This window comes from Zootoca vivipara, chromosome 10 (assembly GCF_963506605.1).
Source record: "Zootoca vivipara chromosome 10, rZooViv1.1, whole genome shotgun sequence".
In the NCBI taxonomy this organism is placed as follows: Eukaryota; Metazoa; Chordata; class Lepidosauria; order Squamata; family Lacertidae; genus Zootoca; species Zootoca vivipara.
In genome coordinates this window covers 999,843-1,024,613 of record NC_083285.1, presented here as the reverse complement: position 1 = coordinate 1,024,613, position 24,771 = coordinate 999,843, and the positions used below count along the sequence as shown (strand labels likewise).

General features: G+C 44.1%; 2 protein-coding genes across 3 annotated transcripts; one reads left to right on the top strand and one right to left on the bottom strand.

Moving 5' to 3' along the window:
• Positions 1–125: 125 nt before the first annotated feature.
• On the bottom strand, positions 126–16,796 carry DCLRE1C (DNA cross-link repair 1C). 2 transcript variants are annotated; one of them, XM_035127350.2, is made up of 14 exons: positions 16,637–16,796; positions 14,360–14,411; positions 13,467–13,551; positions 12,419–12,478; positions 11,579–11,634; positions 10,278–10,379; positions 9,758–9,830; positions 7,706–7,846; positions 7,450–7,551; positions 5,551–5,687; positions 4,680–4,734; positions 3,073–3,161; positions 2,381–2,481; positions 126–1,461 (listed from the first exon to the last, which is right to left on the bottom strand). In XM_035127350.2, the coding sequence occupies exons 1-14, from the start codon at positions 16,743–16,745 to the stop codon at positions 452–454; spliced, it is 2,172 nt and encodes a 723-aa protein (XP_034983241.1). In that variant the 5' UTR covers positions 16,746–16,796; the 3' UTR covers positions 126–451. The 2 variants fall into 2 exon arrangements, with proteins under 2 accessions (XP_034983241.1, XP_034983242.1); XM_035127351.2 differs by lacking the exons at positions 14,360–14,411; positions 16,637–16,796 and having other exon boundaries at positions 129–1,461; positions 12,424–12,478; positions 13,467–13,554.
• Positions 16,797–17,091: 295 nt separating this feature from the next.
• On the top strand, positions 17,092–24,246 carry MEIG1 (meiosis/spermiogenesis associated 1). Its single transcript, XM_035127842.2, has 4 exons — positions 17,092–17,135; positions 18,782–18,917; positions 19,748–19,913; positions 23,957–24,246. The coding sequence occupies exons 2-4, from the start codon at positions 18,790–18,792 to the stop codon at positions 24,083–24,085; spliced, it is 423 nt and encodes a 140-aa protein (XP_034983733.1). The 5' UTR covers positions 17,092–17,135; positions 18,782–18,789; the 3' UTR covers positions 24,086–24,246.
• Positions 24,247–24,771: the final 525 nt, after the last annotated feature.

Genomic DNA, 24,771 nt, shown 5'->3' with positions numbered 1-24,771 from the left:
GGAAAAGGGAGAATTTTAACTAATGGCAGCTTTGTTCTGCTGGTAAAAAAAGACTAGGGAGAGTTGAAAACATTGTGTAGGTTATAGAAAGTTTTAGTGGTATCTGTATTAGAAAGTGTTCGAATGATCACAGAAAAGAGAAACTAAAATCCAAGCAGACTCTAAAGCCATGGTTTCCAAAAGGATTGCCAAGGTCATATTATCAAATTTCACTTTTATTGTAGAACCCTAAAATTCAGAGTGCAAATGGTTCTATTAAATTCCAATTTCAGTGTGAATGAAGCAACTTCCTATAAAAACAGAATCATAGTTTGTATTTTCAGTATTAAAACCAGAAGTTACAAAAGCAAAAATTCAAATGGCACATGGTCAAGTGTCAAAATACATGATTTGAGGAATAACATCATTCATTCATGACAGAAAAAAGTTGATAGCTCTTTTTGTTTCCCGATCAGTGTAGACTTTCCCCTGCTGCCAGCTTCTTGTACAGGCTGCACAGCTGGTCTGGTTTAGGAACCTCTGTCTCAGGGGTAGAGGGGATTTCAAAGTCAGAAGAGCTCTGAGACTCTAGTTGGTCCTCAGGCTTGAGCAGCCCTGAACTCTCTTGTTTGCTCCTTTCTGGAGTTGATTCAGCCTGCACACTTGGCGTCAACGTAGGTGCTGCTGCTGCACTCGCCTCCTGAGCTCTGCCTTGGCGTTCCGACTTAATACTGTTTGTAGAAGGTGCACTGTGAGACAAAGCCTTGCAACTCTGCATGTCTGTCCGGTTTTCCCCAGCGGGGAAACAAGATGCATAAAGCATTGCTCGCTCTGCTCCTCTCTTTAAAGGGCTGAACTCAAAAGTCTTTTGCTCTTGTGGGGAAATGAGCACAGTATCTGCCTGACTGTCCCACCCTTGGCTACCTTGTTCAGATATGTGCGTTGACTGAGAAGAGTTTTGGGAGGAGATGTGAGTAGAATCACTAAAATCCTCATTATCGCTGAACAGGTTGGAGGACTGAGGCTCACTAGAATCTGTGGGAGCTAGAGCATAGTCCTCGTGTTCAGAGGTATCTGTGTCTTCCACATGTCGCTTAAAGTAGGCATCCCACTTTGGCACTTCCAGAATACACTTCTGCAGGTCCTCATTTTGTTTGCAAGTGGGCTCTGAACAGACCAGTCCTGGATTCGGCAACACAGTGGCAGACTCTGCACTGGGTGGTAGAAGTTCATCTAGAACCATGTCTTTCTCCAATTCTTCCTCCTCATCGTCATCCTCGCCGTTGGATTCCTCACACTCTATGAAATCTACCTTCAAAGGGGCTGGCATGGAAGTTGCCCTATAACTTGTTTTGTCGCTGTCATCTTGATGGTTATCAGGAAGGGGCTTATTTTCAGATGCTGTCATTTCTGGGAGAAGTTTTGGAATCTTGTATTTTATAGGAATCAATTCTGTATCAAAGAGATCATCACTCCCACAATCTGTCAAGACAAAAAACCCAGGAACATGAGAAGGTAGCAAGATGACTTGAAGTGAAGACAATCTCCAAATGCCTTACCATCATAGATTATATGGATTATAAAACTTCCAAGCGTTTTTTTTTGGGGGGGGGGAGACTTCTAAACCACAGCCGTGAAAGAACAGGTTGCCTAACTTCTCCCAGCTATTTTCTACATGCAGAGAGATTTACCATTGGTCTGCTTTTGGGTACAATTCCCTCATCTGAATGGGCAGCCCAGGATTCGCTTGCACACTTGAATCAGCAGAGCAGCCTCTTGAGGCTGTAAACCGATGTCTGGACTGTTGGACTCCAATCTAACCAGGGTGACAACTTGCTGGAAGCCGCTGTAACACTTGAGCCACCCTTATGGGAGATAATTTGTACAAGTGGAGAATTTCAGACTAGGACTTGGGAACCCTGAGCAAAATCCCTACTTAAAGCCACGAAGTTTACTGGGTGACCTAAGTTGAAATAAACTAAATAAATTCCTTCCAGTAGCACCTAAGAGACCAACTAAGTTTGTCATTGGTATGAGCTTAGTTGGTCTCTAAGGTGCTACTGGAAGGAATTTTTTATTTTGTTCCGACTACGGCAGACCAACACGGCTACCTACCTGTAACTAGGTGACCTAAGGTTAGTCATGTTCACTTAGTCTAAGCTAAGTCCCACGGGGGTGTTAGGAATGTAAGCTGGAGGGTGGACAGCAACTATGCATGCCATGTTGAGTTGCTTAGAAGAAGGGTGAGATGCAAGTGAAATTAAAAAATGTAGTACCGGAAGTTCATTAGAGAGATGACATAATCATGCAATAAACATGATTTATTGCTTCAAAACCGCAGGAGTCCTTTCCTTTGCCATCTCCCTCTGACTGAAGAGAGAAAAACTCGCCTTTCTCTTACCTGTGTCTGTTATTTCTGAGGGTTTGGTTCTCTTCAGTGCTCCAAGTGGTTTATATTTCAGCTCGTTATTTTTGTTGTATGATGTACATAATGGCTTTAAACTGAGAAGAAGCAATACAGAATTTTGTAGCTGAAACATTCATTAGTTCCTCTTTTATTTTCAGCAAATTCAGATCACATTACAAAAATTCAGGTGTTCAATGGGGGGGGAAAACCAACAACAACCCTGCTAAGATAACCAGAAGTACTTTGTCGGACTTATAATTATGGAAGAGGGGGGGAAATGCCCAACCCAGGCCCAAGATAAATGAATTACTACTGTACAATACTTCCCTAAAAGTATGGTTGTGTCATAAAAATAGATCTATATAAAACCAATTTAAACAATAAAAGCATAAACACATACTTCTTTATCTAGAGCCTAAGCTCCTCTCCCTGATGTTACCAGACAGCAGAAACACCAGGATGCTGCTTTCCTAATGAAGATGGCTTTCACTTGTGAATATGAGCAATGCCAGCATGTTGTTTTACTATGCAGAGCAAAGATGGAAAATTACTACAAGGAGTAAATCTTTCTCAATTGAGCAGTTTCAGTGGGCATAACAGATAAATAGCTCATACAAGGCAGCGTCTAACACTACTTAGAAACATCATTGTAGCAAAGAGCCAGAGACAAAAAGACAGAAACTTACATTTCCATAAGTTTGTCTTCTGTCACACCTACTGGAATTACATTGGGATACACATTCACCGGGCGAATGTAGCTCAAGAAATCCTGAATCTACAAAATAGGATTGGAGGAGGAATTAATTTTCTGCATTTAAACATTGCTTGCAGTCCTTTTTGTGCTGTGATTTGCCACTGCTTGGAGAGCTTTTTTTTTTCTTTTTACAAAGATTTTTCTGCATCTATAAACATTAACACCGCAGGTTTATCAATCCTGGTCTCCAAATATTCTATTAATAATCTGCCTCACATTATCTTTTAATTGTCGACAAGGAATGAACCTTGCTTGATCTTTATGAATTATCTTATTTAAAATCTCTTTCAACCGTTTCGCAATTATATCAAAAAGTTTATAATCATTATTCAGTAACGATATTGGCCTATAATTCTTGACATCTAAGCCATCTGTGTCCTGCTTTGGAATCAATGTTATACATGCCTCTTTCCAAGTATTTGCAATCTTTCCTCCTGTCAAAATATTGTTCATCACCTCCGCAAGTACTGGTGCTAGTTGTCCACTTAAGAGTCTTATAATATTTCGCCGTAAGCCCATCCGGTCCTGGGGATTTCCCTTGTTTCATTCTTTTTATTGCATTTTGCATTTCCTGTATTGTTATTGGTGCATTTAATTGTTTCCTTCTCTCTTCTGGAATTTGTCTCATTTTATGGTTTTCCAAATAATCTTTTATCTTCCTCATATCCTCCTTCTTTCTATACAAACCTTTATAATTTTTTTGAAAGGCTTTCCTTATTTCCTTTGGATCTTCCGTCACTTCATCCCCTATTTTAATTTTATTCATTGCATTTTGATGCAAAACTGTGTCTGAAGCATTTTAAAATTATTCTTAATCCGTTCATCCTCAGGTCTCGAAATTAATTTCTTTTCATTCTCCATGAGATGAGTCAAGATTTCCTCTTTCTTTTTCTCTGTCTTTTTCTTCAGGAAGTTTTTTTGTGTGTGTATTAAAAAGCCTTTCATTACTGCTTCGCTTGCATCCCACACCATGTCAAGTCCGGTTTCTTTGTGTAAATTCCAGTGAAAATAGTCCTTTAAGATCTTCTTTGTTTTTCCTACTATTCTCTTGTCATCCAACAGGTCATCATTCATCCTCCATCTAAGAGAGTTTTGGTTTTGTTCTTTTCCTCTCAATCCCATGGATATCAAATGGGACGTTTATTAATGCTTGGTTCCCTTTGCCTATTTCAAGTTGTGGAGCCTCAGGGCTGAGTCGAAGACAGCAAGCTGCAAAGTTTCTGGTTCAAGTCTCTTGTCAGCTATGAGAGAAAAGAGGGGCTTCCCTAGACATGCTACACCCTCCTCAACCTCAGTCCTTGCCTATAAAATAGAGAACATACCAGCTGACCTCAAAGGGATGTTAGCAGGATTACCAAGGTAACATGTAGCAGCTTTAATGCGCTTCCTAAAGATGAATAAATAATCATTATTGTACTTTTACTAACCCCAAAGTGCATCCTAGTATAAAGGCTACAAAATATAAATATAAAATCTTATAAAGGCTGCTCTGTATATTATAAAAGGGGTTTATTTTACAAAAACAAATACTATACATACCTCACTGTAAGAAGAGTGGAAGGAAAAGCAAGCTCTGTATGAACTCTCCCCAGTCCTAAGCAGAAACCAGAAATTAAATTATCAATATGTGAACAGCATCAGCACCTTAATCACATATAAAAATTGATGTCCTGCCTCCCTGGAAGAATATCACAGAAAGTGGGAGGCCATCCAGGCCCCACCCACAGGCCAGAGAAGGAGCAGCTAAAGGCGCCTGGTTCCTGCAAGCCTTTAAGGGCAGGGAAAACACTCGAGAAGAACTTTAAAACTCGTGCCCAAGGCTGGTTCTTCCCCCGCTTTTGTTTTGTGTCATGTGTTTTAGATCATGTCGGAGGGCAGGGACCACCTTATTACTCATCATTGCAAGACCCTATAGGGACCTTTTTCAGTTGCAGAGTCATGCTGCACACCTACATAAAGATACCGTTATTGATCTATATTCTGCCATGTGTGCCAGGGCCATAGCTGTCAAGTTTTCCCTTTTCTTGCGAGGAAGCCTCATCAGCATAAGGGAATTTCCCTTTAAAAAAAGGGAGAACTTGACAGCTATGGCCAGGGCAGCTATCAACATAAAATCCAAGCAAACTATATACAATAATCAAAGTGAAAGAAAAACTATACAAGGTTTTACCTAAATGTACCTATCCTCTCCCAAATAAAAGTTCCCTTGAGTTTCACTTGAGTGTGGGTTGGGACTGCCTGATCCTCCTCTGGAAGGGAAAAAGCTGTCTCCTGCATTCCCAATTAGGTCATTTAGTGTTTTATTTACTAGCAGCAACACCTTGAATGGGGTCTGACAGCAGTAGCTGCTCCATGCTCTGGACTGTTTGAGAATTTTTTTAAAAAAAATAAAATTGAAAAGAGTACTCACCTCACTATTACATTCGTTTTCCTTGCCCTCTCTCCAAACCACATTGTGGACGGCTTGACGCTAATTATGTGCAACCGCTTTCCATTCTGAGAAATCACACCACAAGGCAACCTGTTTCCTCGGAACATTTCATCGTCCTATCATAGAGACAGCGTTAACTGTAGCACCCAGGCCGATCAAGCACGTCCTTTTTTCAATACCTAATGCAACTTTGCAAATTCTTCTACCTACCACCTTTCTCTTTTCCCTGTGGGAAATGACCCCCCCCCCCAATACTGGCTGCCTCCTGTGCACAGACTGCCCACCTAGTGGAGACAGAGCACCAGAGTTCTTATATTATTCTAATATTATAACATCTTCATTTATACCCCACCTTTTCCACTGAGAAGACTCAAGGCAGCTTACAGATACAGTGGTGCCTCGCTAGACGAAATTAATTCGTTCCACGGGTCTTTTCTTATAGCGAAAAATTCGTCTAGCAAATCCCATAGGAATGCATTGAATTTTTTTTAAAAAAAATTTTTGCCCATAGGAACGCATTAATTGAATTTCAATGCATTCCTATGGGAAACCACGATTCGCTAGACGAATTTTTCGTAAAACGCATTCGTCTAGCGAGGCAAGCTCGCTCGAAAAATCCTTTCGTTAAGCGGAAATTTCGTTAAGCAGGGCATTCGTTAAGCGAGGCACCACTGTAAAAACAAGAACTGCTAAAAACAGAAAATTCAAGCATTAAAATACAATTAAACCCTGAGAGAATTAAAACTACATACATAAAACCTGTTTCAAACAGATGCAAAGTCACCTAGATGCCTTTGTGCTCTGAGGGTTAGAGGCTTCATACAGTATAAGGACCATGAAGAGCTCTATTGGGCAGCCATGTTTGTTCTTTCGTGCATCTAAAATTGGAGTGGAGGGAGGTCTTTGCATCGCACAATGAGGGGAGCCCAGCACTCCTCCCCCCTCCCCACTAGTACCCTAGACTGGCACTTAGTATCACAGCTATGAATAAATGTAGCTTCTCTCTATGCTCTTGGCACTGAGCATGCTTTGAATACTCCTGATGTGCTTTTGGGCTCGATTGGAGGTGCTGAGTAGCATCGCTAAGCCCTTAAGCAGCCTGGATCCTGCACATTGCAAGGTACTTTTCCACTAACACATTCCTCCTTGAAGTTTCCTCTGGGATTCCTCTGGGATCAGCTGGGGCTCAGGAGTAGCTGTTCAGAGGTGGCATCCGCTTCCTGGAATACCGTCCCCTTGAAGGTACACAGCAAGGGGCCTTACAAGAAGTCAGACTACTGCTCCACCTCACTCAGAGTGGAAGCAGCTCTCTGGCATTTCAGGCAGCAGGCAGCTCTACCCAGATGTGCCAGAGGTTGACCTGCAGAGCTTGTGTGCTGTCCCTGAGCTACAGCCCTTCCACTCAGCCAACCCAGGCCTGACCTTCAAAGCGGTGTTTTCAGGGGCCGGAAAGTCTAACAGCTTCCTTGGTGGGTTTTTAAAAGTGATACTTTACTGTCATCTCATCCGTGCTTTAGTTTTATTTTGGTTTAGTGCAGGCATCCCCAAACATCAGCCCTCCAGATGTTTTGGACTACAGTTCCCATCTTCCCTGACCACTGGTCCTGTTAGCTAGGGATCATGGGAAGTGTAGACCAAAAAATCTGGAGGGCCACAGTTTGGGGATGCCTGGTTTAGTGCATTTTATGGCACTGTGAATAGTCATTTTAGAAAAGCCATGGGAAAGTAAACCTTCCCCCCAAAATAAGAATATTAAAGCTGCTTTGGCCAAACATTTCCTGGTTTCTTCAAAGCCAGACTCTTCTTTAACATGGAGCCCCCAGGGGCTCTAGCACTTAACACCCAAGGGAGGGGTGTCAATTGCTGGCAGATACGCACCCTTGGATGGCGACAGGCATGAATCTGAGTGTGCCGACTGGAGGTGATGTGGTGGAGGATTTCTGGCATGTTTTTAAACATTTCCAATTTGTTCACGTGGACCTAGGAAATTAAGTTTGCCATTATTAGTGCTGTTCTAGACTGAGAAAAGAGAGAGCAAGCTTCTCCTTCCTAAGGAATTTGCCTTGCGGTGAGGAGGAGGGATCATGTTTATGCTCCACTCAGAAAGGGGTTGCATTCAGAACAACAATCTTACCTTAACTCCAAGCTCCTCACTGAGATTTGTGAACAAATACTCATATCCATAAGCTGCTTTGCAGTTCAGCCACACCACGTGATAAGGACTGAGTGTGATCCAGCTTTGCACTAACTCTAATATGCCTTTCATACATTCTTCCTGTTGAAGGAAAAAGATCGCAGGGCATTTACATGCAGGTGAAAGTCGGAAAATTGCATTTATTTTAGTAACACAATTTAAAAGGTGAATATATGAGATAGATCCATGAAATGCAAAGCAAGATATGTCAAGCCTTTATTTGTTGTAATTGTAATTATTTGTTGTTAGGCGGGTCAATTATAAATGAAATGTAATTAATGAAATAATAATAATAATAATAATTTTTATTTATACCCCGCCCTTCCCAGTCAAGACCGGGCTCAGGGCGGCTAACAACAAATAATATCAACACAAGTATAAAAGAAACAATTCAGTGAAAACGCAGATTAATACAATGTTAAAATTCAATTTTAAAATTAAAAATCTACGAATAAGATAAAACCATTATGAAATAAAACCTTAGGGGAGGGTAACCGTGGGGTCAGACTGCGTCAGTCCGAAGGCCAAATGGAACAGCTCTGTCTTGCAGGCCCCACGAAAAGATGACAAATCCTGCAGGGCCCTAGTCTCCTGGGACAGAGCATTCCACTAGGTCGGGGCCAGTACTGAGAAGGCCCTGGCCCTGGTCGAGGCCAGCCTAACCACCTTGTGACTCGGGATCTCCAATATGTTATTATTTGTGGACCTTAATGTCCTCTGTGGGTCATACCGGGAGAGGCGGTCCTGTAGGTACGAGGGTCCTAAGCCGCATAAGGCTTTAAAGGTCAAAACCAGCACCTTAAACCTGATCCTGTATTCCACCGGGAGCCAGTGCAGTTGGTAAAGCACTGGATGTGATCCCGCGGCCGGGACCCCGTAAGGAGCCTCGCCACAGCATTCTGCACCCGCTGGAGTTTCTGGATCAGTTTTGAGGGCAGCCCCGCGTAGAGCGAGTTACAATAATCAAGCCTAGAGGTGACCATCACATGGATCACTGTGGCCAGATCAGGTTGAGAGAGGTAGGGGACCAACTGCTTAATGCGGCGAAGATGGAAAAATGCCACCTTGGCTGTGGTTGCAACCTGTGCCTCCATGGAAAGGGAGCCATCCAAGGTTACACCCAAACTCTTGACAGAAGGGGCTGACACAAATATAATAGCGATGTTTATTTTTGTTTATTTTTGTATTATTGTAACTATTTGTTTTATTACTGTGAAATTTCCAAAAGAAAGAATTTGTAAAAATAAAAATAAAAATAAAAAATAGTAAGTTGCATTACTGAAATAAATACACTTTTCGACGATATTCTAATTTTCCGACTTTCACCTGTATAGCAGATCTAAACGGATTTGCGTTCTGTTGAGCCCACAACTGATCCTTGGCCACTAAAACCAAGCACTTTGTGCAGGCAGAGTAGGGAGCCTCTTTTGGCCAAGGGCTGCCCTTCCACATTGGGGGGGGGGGCTTCAAGGTCCACATACCAGCAGTGGGAAGGGCCAGAGGCACACACAAGTCAAATGTTTCTCCCTACCTTCTGGCCCTTCTCTCTGTCCTTCATCCAGCTGAGAAATAGGCATCAGCACAGTTCAAGACAACGTTTCAGTCAGGTCAAAGCACTCCAGGAGGGCATGGGCAGGTCTGGTGAGGGGTGTGGCCTATGGAGAGACTCCGGGGTGGGGTGGGCAGACAGGAAGTCCTGGAGAAGTTCCTACTCCTAGGGCAGGCATTGCTGGAAGATGTTTCCACACTCCAAAATTCACTACTCAAAAGAGTTCCTTGGGAAGAGGGATTGTTAAACCCCTCTGGGAACTGTAGCCCTATGAGAACAGGGTTCTCCTACCAACGCTCAGCACCTCTAATAAACTACAGTTCCCAGGATTCATTGAAAAGTTGGCTGCTAAAAGTCCCAAGCGGAATTCTGGCCAAGCAAGCAAAATGCATGTTGGGTTTTTGGTTTGTTTAAAAAAATCTCTTCCTTCAATTTTTACTTACCCTGCTTGGGATCTGATAATACTTGGGATCGCAGAAAGTAGTATCCAAATACACACTCTGGATGTCTTTCACTCTGTAAGAGAGAAATTCAATACTATGATTGTGCTTGGCATAGCACTATCAGTCACGTGTTACTCAGCAATATACTCATATTTCTGTTGGCACCCAAAGGGTGACATTTGCCTTCACAAATGAATGCACCTAGAAGAAACCAAGCAGCCTTCCTATCAAAGCAGGGCCCAAATCTCCACAGCACACTGTGGCCGTGGAAGGCAATATGCAAGTGCTAAGGCTTTCCTTTCTGTCAGCTCCTGAGCCAAAGCTGTGACTGCTCTCTAAAGGTTTAAGAGGTTTGCATGCAGGGTCCATGTGTTCTACTGGTTTTCACGTGCAAAGCATACCAGTTACCTGCAAACGGTTAATATAACAGGGACCTGCCTGTCATGCACCCGACCCTCTAATCCCGTTAGGAAGGTCAAAGGGCAACGAAGCCAAACCAGAAAAGTCCACAATCCATTACCTGCTCCCTGAATGCAAAAGTTCCATTCTGGCCACTTCTCCCTTGGCAAGTCTGAAATCCCCAGTGTACAACACATTGCCACTTTCACCTTGGAAGAGAAACCTGCACGAGAAAAGGCACCGCTGTCAGTTTCAGCATTGGGGATTTTGCTGGGTTTCGGAACCATGGAATGGTGAAAGCCAGGAGAGTGGGCTACGGCACTGGTTTTCGGCTAAGAAACTTGGGCGGCAGACGATTGCACATAGCAGGACGATGAGGCATATACAGGTGAAAATCGGAAAATTAGAGTATCGTCGAAAAGTGCATTTATTTCAGTAATGCAACTTATTATTCTTTATTTTTCTTTTAATTTTTACAAATGATTTCTTTTGGAAATTCCACAGTAATAAAACAAATAGTTACAATAATACAAAAATAAATATCGCTATTACATTTCATGAATTACATTCCATTTATAATTGACTCGCCTAATGACAAATAATTACAATTACAACAAATAAAGGCTTGACATATCTTGCTTTGCATGTCATGCATCTATCTCATATATTGGTTTCACCTTTTAAGTTGCGTTACTGAAATAAATGCACTTTCCGACGATATTCTAATTTTCCGAGTTTCACCGGTAAACAGGTGCATATGTAGTGCCCCAATTATCTTAATCACGCTTGTGACTGTGCACATTCACTCTTGTGGCTCTCCCCAGTTCTCACACAAAAAAACAAAAAAACCAAGGCCCTGTTCACCCAAGCTGTAAGTGCAATTTCATTTCCCATCAGCATTAGCATTAACTGCAGCTAACACTGATGAGATTCTGTCTTAATTACAGAAACAGCCTCAAATCCTGCCTTCAATTTTTGGTTCAGAATACCCACCAGAAAAGGATGGCAAAAGAGAAATTAAACCCCCCTATAACTCCCAGTCTCCCATTCTGCAACCTGCTGCTGGTTCAACTGGCATTGCCAACCGTTAGTTTATTTTGTTTTTATTGTTTTTTAAATCTTCTTTTGTACTGTGTTTGATTCGTTGTTATGCCGAAAGACCAACTCATTAATAAATAGTAACAAATATGAATGCAAACTGCAATTTTGCTTGGGCACAGTGTATGAGACCAAGGCACCCCTTTAATAGGCCCTGATGCCCATAACCAGGAACAGGAAGTGGGGGGAAGTAAGTCTTTGGTGAACAAATCCAAAATAAACTACTGTAACTGCAGTTTAATTCTTATAGAACCACAACCCACTGTGACATAGATTTTTCATATTGATTTCCATTAATTATCTGAAGGCAAGAAAAATGCATACATAACTGATCCTGGACAATGGCCGGCTGGCAGAAGTGTTACAACTAAATCTTCTTTCTGGAAAGAGACACAAAGGAAGGAAGGAAGACACACAGACATTGTCTCGTTTCATGTTAACTTTGGAATGAATAGTTTTTTGCCTGGCTGCCGTGCAGAGTGAAGACACGGAGGTGGGAAACAGAACATTGTGCATACAAGGCATCTGGGGATAGGACCCCGTGGCCTGGGGGTGGGAGGAGAGAGCAGTCACAGACTCTTGCTCTGCCCCAACTTTCATTTATATCAGGGATGGGAATCTGGCCAATGGATCCAGTCCTTATCTCCGTACATCTTCCTCTCCCCAGGTATAACAGGCGGTGGGGAGGCACACAGGTTGCTGACCTGTCAGTCGCCTGATGTCACAACAACTCACTTTTGCCCTTGCTCTGTGAATTCAAACGGTGCTGCCAAGACGGTGTCCAGTGCTTCCCTAGTGCTGACAATCTGCTGATCATCAGCCCTGGGGAAGTCCTGAGAGCTGTGCAGGCACAGACCACCAACTGATCAGTGGTGCCTGAAAAACTCCTGCCAATAAGGTGCCCGGGCTAGAAGTTGCCTGCCCTTAATCTACGCGGCATGGGTTCTTGTGCCATATGCTTTTAGCATATACTTTTATTATAAAGATGCAGAAAAGAGGAGAAACCCGAAGACTTCAAAGTACAGTATAAAAAAAGAGAGGAAATTGGGGCAAACAAGGCAGGGGAAGAAAGTAAAATAGACAAGTTTCCATTTTGTTGGCCAAAATTGGAATTTCAGAGCAGGTGAAATATTAAAATGTTAAACAGCCAACATAACTGACTACCTCACCAGATGCTTCATCAACCAGAGAAATCTGTGTTGGAGTTTCAACTTCAATGGAAACCTACAGGAGACAGACAAAACAAACAAACAAATGTACAGAGGCACATTATAGGTGATGAGAACTGTTTTTACAGCATATACAAAATGGATGTTTTTAATGGCATGAGGAAGGTAAGACTGGGGCCTGGGGGGTCTGGAGCCTGGGGGCACGTCAAAATCTAAGAAACCTGTATGGAAGTCTAAGAAACTGTTGTGGGCCCCACAGAATGCCTGAGGACATGGTGGTGCCCACTTGAGGGGCCTCAGATCTACGAAAAACAACTATTAATGGGTACTTCTTGCAAGTAAAGGAAGAAATATGACTCATTCAAAAAAACAATTTTTTCCACCAAGTTACTTCCTTTTCGAGTCATGTTCCACAATTTATTTGCAGCCTAATAATCCTCTGTTCTGCACCAACAGAAGCGCCACAAAAAGTCTGGAACATACCGTGTATCAGACAAGAGATCAGACAGGAGCTTGAGAATCAAAGTAATAGCGGGTGAAATGCTAATGGAGTTCTCTCTGCATTAAGAGACCTGAGCCACCATCTCCTACTGTGGCTATGCCAGGGCAGGGAGAGCCTGAGACTGAACAGTCTAAAGAAAGGAAGAAAGTCCCAGGATACACCTGAGGCCTTTGTATTTCATAGGTGAACGAAGTAAAGCTTAGGGTGGTATTAAGTTTTACTCAGAGTAGACATACTAAAATTAAAGATGACGACTACAACACAGTTTAAACGGACTTCACCCCCTAGGACAGGCATAGGCAAACTCGGTCCTCCAGATGTTTTGGGACCACAATCCCCATCATCCCTGACCACTGGTCCTGTTAGCTAAGGATGATGGGAGTTGTAGTCCCAAAACATCTGGAGGACCAAGTTTGGGGATGCCTGTTCTAGGATTGTGGCAGCTTCACCTTTTGCTGACACCTTTTGCTAGTTATAACAGCTTTAAGATGCATTAATAGTGTCTGTTTACATCTAGTACACATGAAAAGAGGTAACTTACAATGTGATTTTCCCAAAATTTATACCGTGGATTAGTTAGCAGCAATTCCTTTGTTACTGGTGAGCAATACAAGCGAACTTTTAAGCTTTGAAGAAAAAAGAGATACATGTCTCAGAAAAAAGCAAATGGCGGTTGTCCAATATCCAAAAAATCAAACAACAAAAAGTAGTTCCCAGCCTCCTTGCAAACTCCTTCAACGAGCAAGTCTGTGATATGGCAAAGGTGTCTGTGACTTAAAGAGGGAGAAGTAAGCAATCCCAGGCATCATTTGCTGTATTATATGCCCTTTAGTCTCTTCCCCTGCCTACAGACAGAAGACACCCATCTGACATCACACACTTGCTAGCTAGACAATTTTGCCTCTACCCAAATGACTCATCTTCCAAGATTTGAGTCCCACATTCCAGCACCTTCCCTGCATTAGCTGAGATATGGGCAAATAGAGAAGGTTGGCTACAATTCCCAGGGCGTGTAAAAATATGCACTGCAGAAAGTGCAGGGTGAAATATGCATAGATAAATGAATCCTAAAACTACACTTAAGAACTGGGCAGGAAAGGGGAGGGAGAAACGCTTAGAATCTGAGCTACACTTATCCACATGGGAGAAATGGAAGTGAAACTGTAGTTTTTGCTAAGGACCCAGACAGAATGCTAAGAACTCAGGTAACAAACATAGCAAAAGGGCGTGTATACTATGGTCATTTTATAAATTACAGATTACTTTATTTAGTTGCAGAATATGAGAAGCTAAACTTCCATGTTTAAAATAAAAACAAGTTTCTTTTCATCCTTAAGCAGATCAGCCTGAGAAGGTGCAGGCGCTTTCTTGACCCTTCACTCACCACCTTTTCTCACACACATATGTGCACATGTCTGTCTCCCTTTTCATTACCTGCATGCCAGTCTTCTTTTCAGGGAAGGAGCTCTCAGGCCTTTCATGTGATCTAAATATTAACACATTAAAAGAGGAAGATTATTTTAGAACTCCACCGTGCTAAGAACAGTCTTGGGCCTCAGTACAAGCCAGAAGGACAGACACAAGCGTCAACATGGTGAGAAGCAGGGTTAAATCATGCTCCTATCCCAGAATCTTCTAAAACAGTTGCTAAGGAAATAGCGCGAATTAGAACACCTCCTTCTCCTGAAATGTGCAATGCAAGCCCTTAAAGAGAACTCTCCACTTATGAACATTACTTCTGCGGGTTCAGCTTTATGCACTTGGGAATTAAAAATAATAATATTAAAATGGGGGAGTGCATGGGGGGGTAGAGTTTATCAAGCGCACCTGTCATTAAACCCCAAATGTTTTGACTTTATGCGATATCCCTTGAATGTAGCCCCAGCACTTGCAATTTTCAGGAGCTGGACAGACAGAGCCACTGCACAAGGATGAAGGGAATGCTGTGGATGTAGCCTATCTTGATTTCAGCAAGGCCTTTGACAAGGTGCCCCATGATATTCTTGTAAAGAAGCTGGTAAAATGTGGGCTAGACAATGCTACCATTCAGTGGATTTGTAACTGGCTGGCTGACCGAACCCAAATGGCTCCTCTTCATCCTGGAGAGTAGTGACTAGTGGGGTGCTACAGGGTTCTGTCTTGGGCCCAGTCTTATTCAACATCTTTATATCAATTACTTGGATGATGGGCTTGAGGGCATCCTGATCAAGTTTGCAGATGACACCAAATTGGGAGGGGTGGCTAATACCCCAGAGGACAAGATCACACTTCAAAATGACCTTAACAGATTAGACAACTGGGCCAAAGCAAACAGGATGAATTTTAACAAGGAGAAATGTAAAGTACTACACTTTGGGGTGGGGGTGGGGTGAAAGGCACAAATACAGGATGGGTGACACCTGGCTTGAGAGCAGTACATGTGAAACGGATCTAGGAGTCCTGGTAGACCACAAACTTGACATGAGTCAGCAGTGTGATGCAGCAGCTAAAAAAGCCAATGCAATTCTGGGCTGTATCAATAGGAGTATAGCATCTAGATCAAGGGAAGTAATAGTACCACTGTATTCTGCTCCGGTCAGACCTCACCTGGAGTACTGTGTCCAGTTCTGGGCACCACAGTTCAAGAAGGATACTGAAAAGCTGGAACGTGTCCAGAGGAGGGCAACCAAAATGGTCAAAGGCCTGGAAACGATGCCTTATGAGGAATGGCTTAGGGAGCTGGGTATGTTTAGCCTGGAGAAGAGAAGGTTAAGGGGTGATATGATAGCCATGTTCAAATATGAGAAGCGGACACGGAGCAATGGATTCAAGCTACAAGAAAGAAGATTCCACCTAAACATTATAAACATTAGGAAGAACTTCCTGACAGTAAGAGCTGTTTGACAGTTGAATTTGCTGCCAAGGAGTGTGGTAGAGTCTCCTTCTTTGGAGGTCTTTAAGCGGAGGCTTAACAGCCATCTGTCAGGAATGCGTTGATGGTGTTTCCTGATTGGCAGGGATTTGGACTGGATGACCCTTGTGGTCTCTTCCAACTCTATGATTCTATGATTCTATGATTCTATGATTCTCCTCTTACTGCTGAGGGACAGGGGCCCTGGGGTGTAAACAGGGGCAGACGTAGATTAGGAGGCGGAGCATGTCCAGGACCAGATTTGCCAGGAAAGTTTTCCCAGCAGCTGGTTTCAACTGGGCAGGCAGCACCTTTTGAAAATAATGAAGGGGGCAGTCCTGAGATGGATGACACTCGGTGCATGCTCAGAAACACTTGTCTCTGTGCGTCTTGTTTCCCGGTGCTAAGCCCCGGCAGTGGATAGTAATACGGTAATAATAATAATAATAATGGATAGTAAAACCAAAGCAAAGCACTCCCTACTTCGGTGTTGACCAACACTGGCTGGAAGGATTTTGAAGGGTCAGCATAAGGCAAGCGACTGTGAGGTGTAGTGGTTGGAATGCTGGGCGAGGCCCCGGGGGAGAGCGGGGTTCGCCTTCCCTCGGCTCCCTGGCTGTGACTTTGGGCCAATCGCTGCCGCTCAGCCGAGCCTCCCTCGCAGGGTTGTTGTGAGGACGGGAGGAGGAGGCGCATGCGCAGTAGCAGCCGCCCCTTGCAAGAAGGAAGAGGATGAACTCCTCGGGGGAAGCTTCACGAAACGGGGAAGGAGCAGGAGCAAGAGGGCAAGAAGCGCCGCGTGGGAGCCGCCGAGACCGAACCTTTGTGGCAGTGAGACAGGAAATAGGCTCTGGCGCGGAGGTTCTCGCGGTCGAAGCGGTCGATGGAGAGCCGGGGATACTCGCGCATCCTCCCGCCGAAGCTGCTCATGGCGCGGCCGGACCCAAAGCAACGGGGCTTCGGGGCGGCCGGAAATGTCCTGCCGAGCTACCTTCCGGCTCTTCCGCCGCCGCCGCCACTTCCGCCAGGCTCTTTTCCGCGCCGCCGCCCCCATTGGTCAGAAAAGGACGAAGCCCCTCCCACGTCTCGGCAGACGCCGGAGCTGATGTAAACGCCCAAAGCGTGTGAAGCGTAAACTTTGCACTGATTGGCCACTTACGGACACCGCCCTCCCAAGTGCGCCTGCTGATTGGCCGCCTTCGTCCAGTGGCTCGAGACGCAGCCCCATTGGCCGAACTCCCGCCGAAGGTTGCTAAGCAACCGCCCAACCGCTGAGTGGGGGAGGGGAAAGCGGCGAGCGCGGAGACGCTCCCGTCAGGGGTGAGTCGAGGCTCCGCTACGCGGGGCGGGAGGAACGAGGGATCAGCAGTCTCACCTGTCCTGGGGACAGTCTAGGGCAGGGGCGGCCAACTCCCAATACACTGTGATCTACTCACAGAGTTTAAAACTGGTTCAGGACAAAGTTGCTGAGCTTTTTTTGGGGAGGAGGAAAGCCCCGTTTTTAGGGGTTCAGCAGGGCAATGTTGTTAAGCTTTTTTAGGGCGCAGGAAAAGCCCCGTTTTTTTAGGAGGGCAGGGCAGATTTGTTGAGCTTTTTTTTTGAGGAGCCAAAGTTGTTGAGCTTCTTTGGGGCGAGCCCGTGATAGTAATCTACCACAGACGTCCAGTGATCTACCAGTAGATCACGATCTACCTGTTGGACATGCCTGGTCTACGGTATATCTAGCAATCCAGGATAGCAGTGGGAAACGGCGCTGGAATAAGGGAGTTTCCCGCAAAAAAAAAAAAGAGGCAGGGTTGACAGCTATGCAAACATCGCGATATCTCCAGGGACACCCCCATCTTCCGATTCCCTTAGCGGGGTTAACTTTATTTTTTAAAAAAAGGAGAAGCAAAAAATGTTTCATATACTGCTGTTGGGGATTTGTTTACGCTTTTAAGCTTTAAATGGCCCCTGTGTCCCCTGGGAGAAGGAAGGGCGGCGGTGAGCCTTTAAGGCAGGGGTGCCCAAACTTTTATCAAAGAGGGCCAGATTTCAAGTTGTTGAACTTTTTATACAATTTTATTGGGCGGAGGGCCACAAAACAGACTTTGGACACACCTGCTTTAAGGAACCCCAGCCCTAAATGGGGAGAAGCGGGATCCTGCCTCTTCCGCGCAGGATCGTGGCCTGCCCACCCAGGCTTTGCTGGGGAGGGGGCGGGCTGCCTTAGGCGGTAGGATCCAGTGGGTGGCGGAGCCCAAGGTCTCTCCTGGCGCAGCGCTTCTTCTTCCCTGGCCAGGAGGGGGCGCCTCGGGGGCCAATCTATCTCAGGCCAGAATGTTTCCCAGAGCCCAAAGGAGTTTTGCATCACAGTCCTTTCCCTATTATGCTGCCTCCTCCAATGCTGCACCAGCAAACAGTTATCCCTAGGAAGGCCCAGGCAACAGATGCTGCCACTTAAAGGGCGCCTTTCCATCTCTACAGGTGCCTGCAGGTAACTAGAGAGGAAAAGAGACAATGAGCAAAATAAACAAAACTCACTCCCCCCTCCCTAAAGTTATGGTACTTGAGGCATTTCAATACAGTGGTACCTTGGTTTACAACCATAATCCGTTCCGGAGGTCCAGTTGTAAACCAAAACAGGTTGTAACTGAAGGCGCACTTTCACCAATGGGGCCTCCAAAAAAAATGGGTTGTAATCCAAAAAAAGGGACACACATTTCTGGGTTTGATGTGGTTGTAATCCAAAACGTTTGCAAACCAAGGTTTCGAGAGAGAGAGAGAGCGCAATTCACAAGTAAATAAATGATGTCTATTCCTAAGTGATTCCAAAAGCACATATTAGACCCTGGTTTTTAATTCAGTTAAAAATTGGATGTCTTTGTATTCAAAGTTTCAATAAGTCACTCACAGGTACTTGCAGGCAGCAGTAGGTGAAAGTGCTCTAGACACTTTTGGCTACGTTTTTTGTTTTGTTTTTGCAGGAGCTATTATGGAAAACCCAGTAGCGTTCATGGATGGTAAGGATGTACCATGTTCAGCTTTCTCCACTGAAGAAGCACCTGTGTCAGATGTGCCTGGGACATCGTTCAGGAGAGAACCAGATAGCCTTGAAGACTCGTAAGTGGTCACATTAACATGCTAGTGAAGTTTGGTTTCATTCTTCACTGACAGTTCTGTTCATATGTGGGCCTATATTATCTAAGAGAGGGCTAATCCATCACAACTTGTAGAGTTGGGACAAGTAGTGGCACTAAAACTTTGTGTTGTTCGGAATGTAGTATTTCTGTTGCCAAAGTCCTTTCAGTCAATTTCATTGTATATAACCAATGCCTTTACAATGGACAACAGAGAATAAAAGAAAAACTTTCATCTAAAATCATACAACATAACCTGTAGCAGGAAGTGTGCATGCACACGAAAGCTCATACCAAAATAAATACTTAGTTGGTCTTTAAGGTGCTGCTGGAAGGATTTTTTTTATTTTGTTTCGACTACGTCAGACCAACACGGCTACCTACCTGTAACTACAACATAATGGAAATGTACAACGTTATATTTAAAATCGGAGTGCATTCATGTAGCTGGAACGGAGCTTCTTAATTCGTTCCAGAACTCAATTCGTCCTACGAAAATTTCGTGTAGCGAGGCACCGTTTCCCATAGGAACGCATTAAAAGTCAATTAATGCGTTCCTATGGGCTCCGGGGGCCTGGCGGCGGCAGCGGTACTTACTCTCTTGGCTTGGCGAAGGCAGGCAGGCGTTTGTTCTCTTGCCTGCCTGCCTTCCCCAAGCCAAGAGAGGTGTGTGCCACCGCCTCGCCCAACAGAGCCGGCATTTGACAGGGCTCTGTCAAATGAATCCATGAATGTGGATGTAAAAAGACGTGATTAACTTCTAACTCTCAAGCATTCTCCATACAATTGAAACTCTTTAAAAATTACTTTCAGCAAATTAACTGGTGATGTCTCTGGAGCCACAGCTGGTATTGACACCAAACCTAAATCCATACATCGTGCCAAGATATGGTCAGGTGAAGTTGAGAATCTCTACAGATTTCAGCAAGCTGGATATAGGGATGAAATTGAATATAAGCAAGTGAAGCATGTAGACATGGTAAGACTTCATAATTATGCAAGCATTTTGTAGTTTAGTGGCAAACATTCTGTCCTTTAAAAATATTGCATAAAAATGTTTTCTACGACCATAATTCATTTTTTTTTAATCTTTGTGTTCTCTGCCTGAACTGATTTGCCCCTGTGTACACCCTCAGAAAGTGAAAAAGAAGAACAAGAAAGCGTTTAGGCTGTGTTAGGGGGACCAGTAACCTTTCACTTGGAGACTGCCTCAAATGCCTCGTCCCATAAGAACCAACTTGGGAAGCTTCACTGGCTTATAAAACTATTGGTGTCTTTGTGAATCAGTAGCAGTTACTCCATCTCAAGACATATTTGCAGGTCTAGCAATCAGTGTACATTACCCTGATCCAAAGGGATCAAGAGTTCATTGCCCATGTACAGGTGAAACTTGGAAAATTAGAATATTGTCAAAAAGTGCATTTATTTCAGTAATGCAACTTATTATGTTTTCTTTTTCTTTTAATTTTTACAAATGATTTCTTTTGGAAATTCCACAGTAATAAAACAAATAGTTACTATAATACAAAAATAAACATCGCTATTGCATTTCATTAATTATATTCCATTAATAATTGACCCGCCTAACGACAAACAATTACGATTACAACAAATAAAGCCTTGATATATCTTGCTTTGCATGTCATGCATCTATATCATATATTGGTTTCACCTATTATGTTGCATTACTGAAATTAATGCACTTTTCAACGATATTCTAATTTTCCACGTTTCACATGTATACTAACCATGATTTCTTCCCATTCACAAAATTCACATCAGAAATGAGGTGCAGTAACAGCAAGCCTATGCTTACTCATAAATAAGTGTGACTGAGTTCAATATTCAATACTCAGTTCTCAATACTCAATTCAATATTCAATGCTCCTATTCAGAGCAGACCCACTGTCATCAGTGGGCATGACTTGTCCACTGATTTCAGTGGGTCTGCTCTAGGTATGGTGTATGGGGTGTTGGGGAGGGGTAGTACTTCTGATGGGGGACATGTCATGCTCCTTCTGGGGTAGTTTGTCCACCTTTGTTCCCTACTCTGCACTCAACTCTTAACTGTGGCTCCTAGAAACTGTCAGGATGTGACAGTGGACACACCCTGGGAAATGGTTCGACTGCTTGGCTAAACCAGGAGGAAGCTGGTGGGTCTCCACCCCCACCCCACCCTGGTAAGTTAGGGGCTTCCCCTGTGGGCCAAGACAGGCTCTGGTGGATCATCGACCAATAGTGGGTTCAACGGTCAAGAAGGCGGTTTCTGCATGTGCTATGGATGGAAGTGAGGAGCAGATGGGGCTCATGAATCTGGGAAGGGAGCTCATCTAGAAGAAGGAAAACTCTGATCCTAAACCTCTGCTCCCTTGTGGGATATCTTTGGCAAAAGAAAAGGCTAAGAAGTACACCCTGCAGAATTCTGGAGTCCATAAGACGGTTGGATGGTGCCTTGTATGCTTCCTTCCATCCACTCCTGCAGCCAAACTGGTGCCAAATGCCTTGCTTTGCTTTCCTCTGTACCCCATCAGAGAGGCTAAGAGGAGGGTCTTGTTGTCTGGGCAGCCCAGGACCTCCAGCCACACTGCCCAGGCTTGTGCTTCAGGGAAGAAATTTCAGTGCTGCTGGCATAGCAGTTTCACTTCACCCCCAGACATGCACTCCATTGTCTCTTGAGACAGATGGATACCAGTAACTCTGAGCTGGACTCCGTTGGATCCTACCCCAGGTGCGGAAATTCTGACTGTCATGATTTTGTGTGCGTGTGGTGGTGGAACACACAAACCTGTGTCCCTGACTTTTGATTACTATTTGATAGGGCCACTGGGTATCATATACAGGTCTCCACTTTGCCACCCAGATTGCTTTTTGAGTCTCTCAGGGTGCAGAAGAAATGTATGATACATAAAATCGTTGGCTGGGATTCAAAGAACTGCATAAATAATTTCACATGCTCAAGAACACTTTGTAACAGCATTTTGTGAACATCAGCTCCTCTCCTTACACATAGCATGCCATTATTGAATCTGAAGGGACATTCTGAAGCATTTGGAGGGTTTGATATAAAGGGGGAAGCCAAATACCCGCCCCCCCCCAAGCATGCCCAGCTCCTTGGGAGTGCTTAAAGTAGCGCTTTGGATCCTGGCCATGAGTACAGCTCAGAAGTGGCTCTTCAAGTCATTCAGCCAAGAGAAATGGATTGTCTCTGCCTTTTAAACAACTGAATGGCTGATACTTAGTTTCACAGTGTTTGTAGGTTCTGGTATCCTTGACTAATCAACAGGAATCACACACTTAACGGGGAGGAGGAGAATTCTGGTATTACAGCTGCATTTCATGTACGCTCCAGCTACATACCATACGCCTGGCATTTGCCTGCACAGCTTCCTGCCTGAGGAGCTGTTGTGATCATGGCCCCTCCAGCAACAATGCAACCAGCTTGGACTGTAAAGAGGCAGTTATTAAGGTGCTCTGGTGCTGTTCACCCTACTCAGTAAGGTTGAGCAGTGAAAATGTTTCCTCCCCAGGGGGACATGATGCCCCAAACAGGCTGCGCTCGCACCCTCTAGCATTTCATTTTGAAGAATTAATCCCTGTTAAGATTGTTTTTCCAGGTGAGCATTCCAGAGTCCTTTGTAGTCACTCAATGCTGACAATAATGAGATTGAATGGAGCTGGACCTTTTTTGGCCTTCCAGCTTCTGACCCTTCAAAACCCCTAGGTTTTTTTGAGAACCATCATGGAATGTATGGCTTTCTGTGTTTTGGATTCCATAAAAGCTGTCACCCTGGGAGAATCCTATGTGCCAGAGAACACAGAGTTTCTCCCATTTTGTTCAGAGCAGATTTTGTTAGAGCAGATTTTAGCTCATTTATTCATAGAGCAACTGAGCACCCTAAATTTACCATTGAAAACATTTGAAAGTATCCTTTACTAATTGAGATGAATGGCCTGCAAGTGGATGATGGTCACAAGACTGGGTAAAACAGTAAAATATTGTGGAATTGAAGATTTGTTTCTGTTCACTTTGGTTCTCTGTATCACTTTCTTCTTTATGAGAATCCATGACATATTTAAGGTCTCACAGAGGGAGGGAAACAGGTCTGGCAGCTTTATTTTGTGGAGGAGTCACAAGTACGGAGATGGTTATAGAGGTACAGGATTGGGGAGCATCAGCTTAAACTATTCATCACAGATTACAATCTAGATATCTTATCAAATATACAAAATGTACAGGTGAAACTTGGAAAATTAGAATATCGCCGAAATGTGCATTTATTTCAGTACGGTAATGCAACTTATGAGATCGAGTTTCTTCAAAGCCCATGACACCTTTGGTAAAGGCTGTTCTCCAACTGGAGCGCTCGCAGGCCACCATTTACATGGATGTATAGGGCAGGGGTCCCCAAACCAAGGCCCGGGGGCCGGATCCAGCCCAATCGCCTTCTGAATCCAGCCCGCGGACGGTCCGGGAATCAGCATGTTTTTACATGAGTAGAATGTGTCCTTTTATTTAAAATGCATCTCCGGGTTATTTGTGAGGCCTGCCTGGTGTTTTTACATGAGTAGAATGTGTGCTTTTATTTAAAATGCATCTCTGGGTTATTTGTGGGGTATAGGAATTCGTTCATATTTTTATTCAAAATATAGTCCGGCCCCCCACAAGGTCTGAGGGACAGTGGACCGGCCCCCTGCTGAAAAAGTTTGCTGACCCCTGGTATAGGGTGTTAGGGGAGGGGTTGTGCTCCTTCTGGGGCCATTTGTCCCCCTTTGGTCCCCACCCTGCACTCAGCTTTCACCTGGGGCTCCTAGAAGCTGCCAACCTGCAACATTGGCCACACCCCAGGAAACGGCTTTGAGTGGCCCCAGATGGAGCATGATGTGCCCCCCACCTGAGGAACTGCCCCTCTCCTAACATCGCATCCACTGCACTTATATGTCGTTGCTGATGGATACCTTTTTGCATTGTGCCGGCTGATTGAAAGACATGTGCCTCCCATCCCCTTGTCCTTCTGCACACAGGTGGAAAGGTGGCCTGAAACTGGATTCGTGAAGAAGCTTCAGAGAAGGGACAATACTTTCTACTATTACAACAAAGAAAGAGAATGTGAAGACAAAGAAGTTCATAAAGTTAAAGTTTATGCTTACTGATTTTTGTTACGCCCCAGTGTTGTTGTTTTTCTAAAAGTAAAGTGCCTTGAAATCATAATTTTGTTGTTGTGATCATCTGGAAAGCATTAAACAAGTTGTTTTGAAAGTAGCTTTATCACTTTTTAATTATCTCTCCAGTCTTTCTGCAAAAAAAAAGAAAAAGAAAAAGACCATCATTATTTTATTGAAACAATATAAAAAGACAGGTGAGAAATTGTAAAAGTGGGGTGAGGTTCCAGTTGGCTTTTGGGACTTTGCAATCCTATGAGCCTCATTGATGGAGTGTTGACTTGTTCAGGGTTCACACTTAGGGCCTCCCAGATGTGTCTGGTTGGGGCTTTGCTCCCTGACTTTATTTAGTTAAACTCTGAAAGCTGGACCACATCAACACACACACACACACACACACACCCCTCAAGACTAGGCTGCAGACACTGGTATGGCAGGAGGAAATTTGCCTGCAGCTCTGCAACCAGTGCAATACCCTGGTTGCTAACTAAATTTTCACAGGGGCTGCACTTTCCAACTGAGCAAGGACTGGAGGTCCAGCACTGTGGACTTAGTCCCACACATGCCAGTACCACAGGCAAGGGGCTCTTCCCCTTACCCCCAATTTCTATGCAAACCGTAACAGTTTTGGCTGAGCCATTCCTTTGGGGACCTCAGTTGCCCTTTCTCTCTGCCTT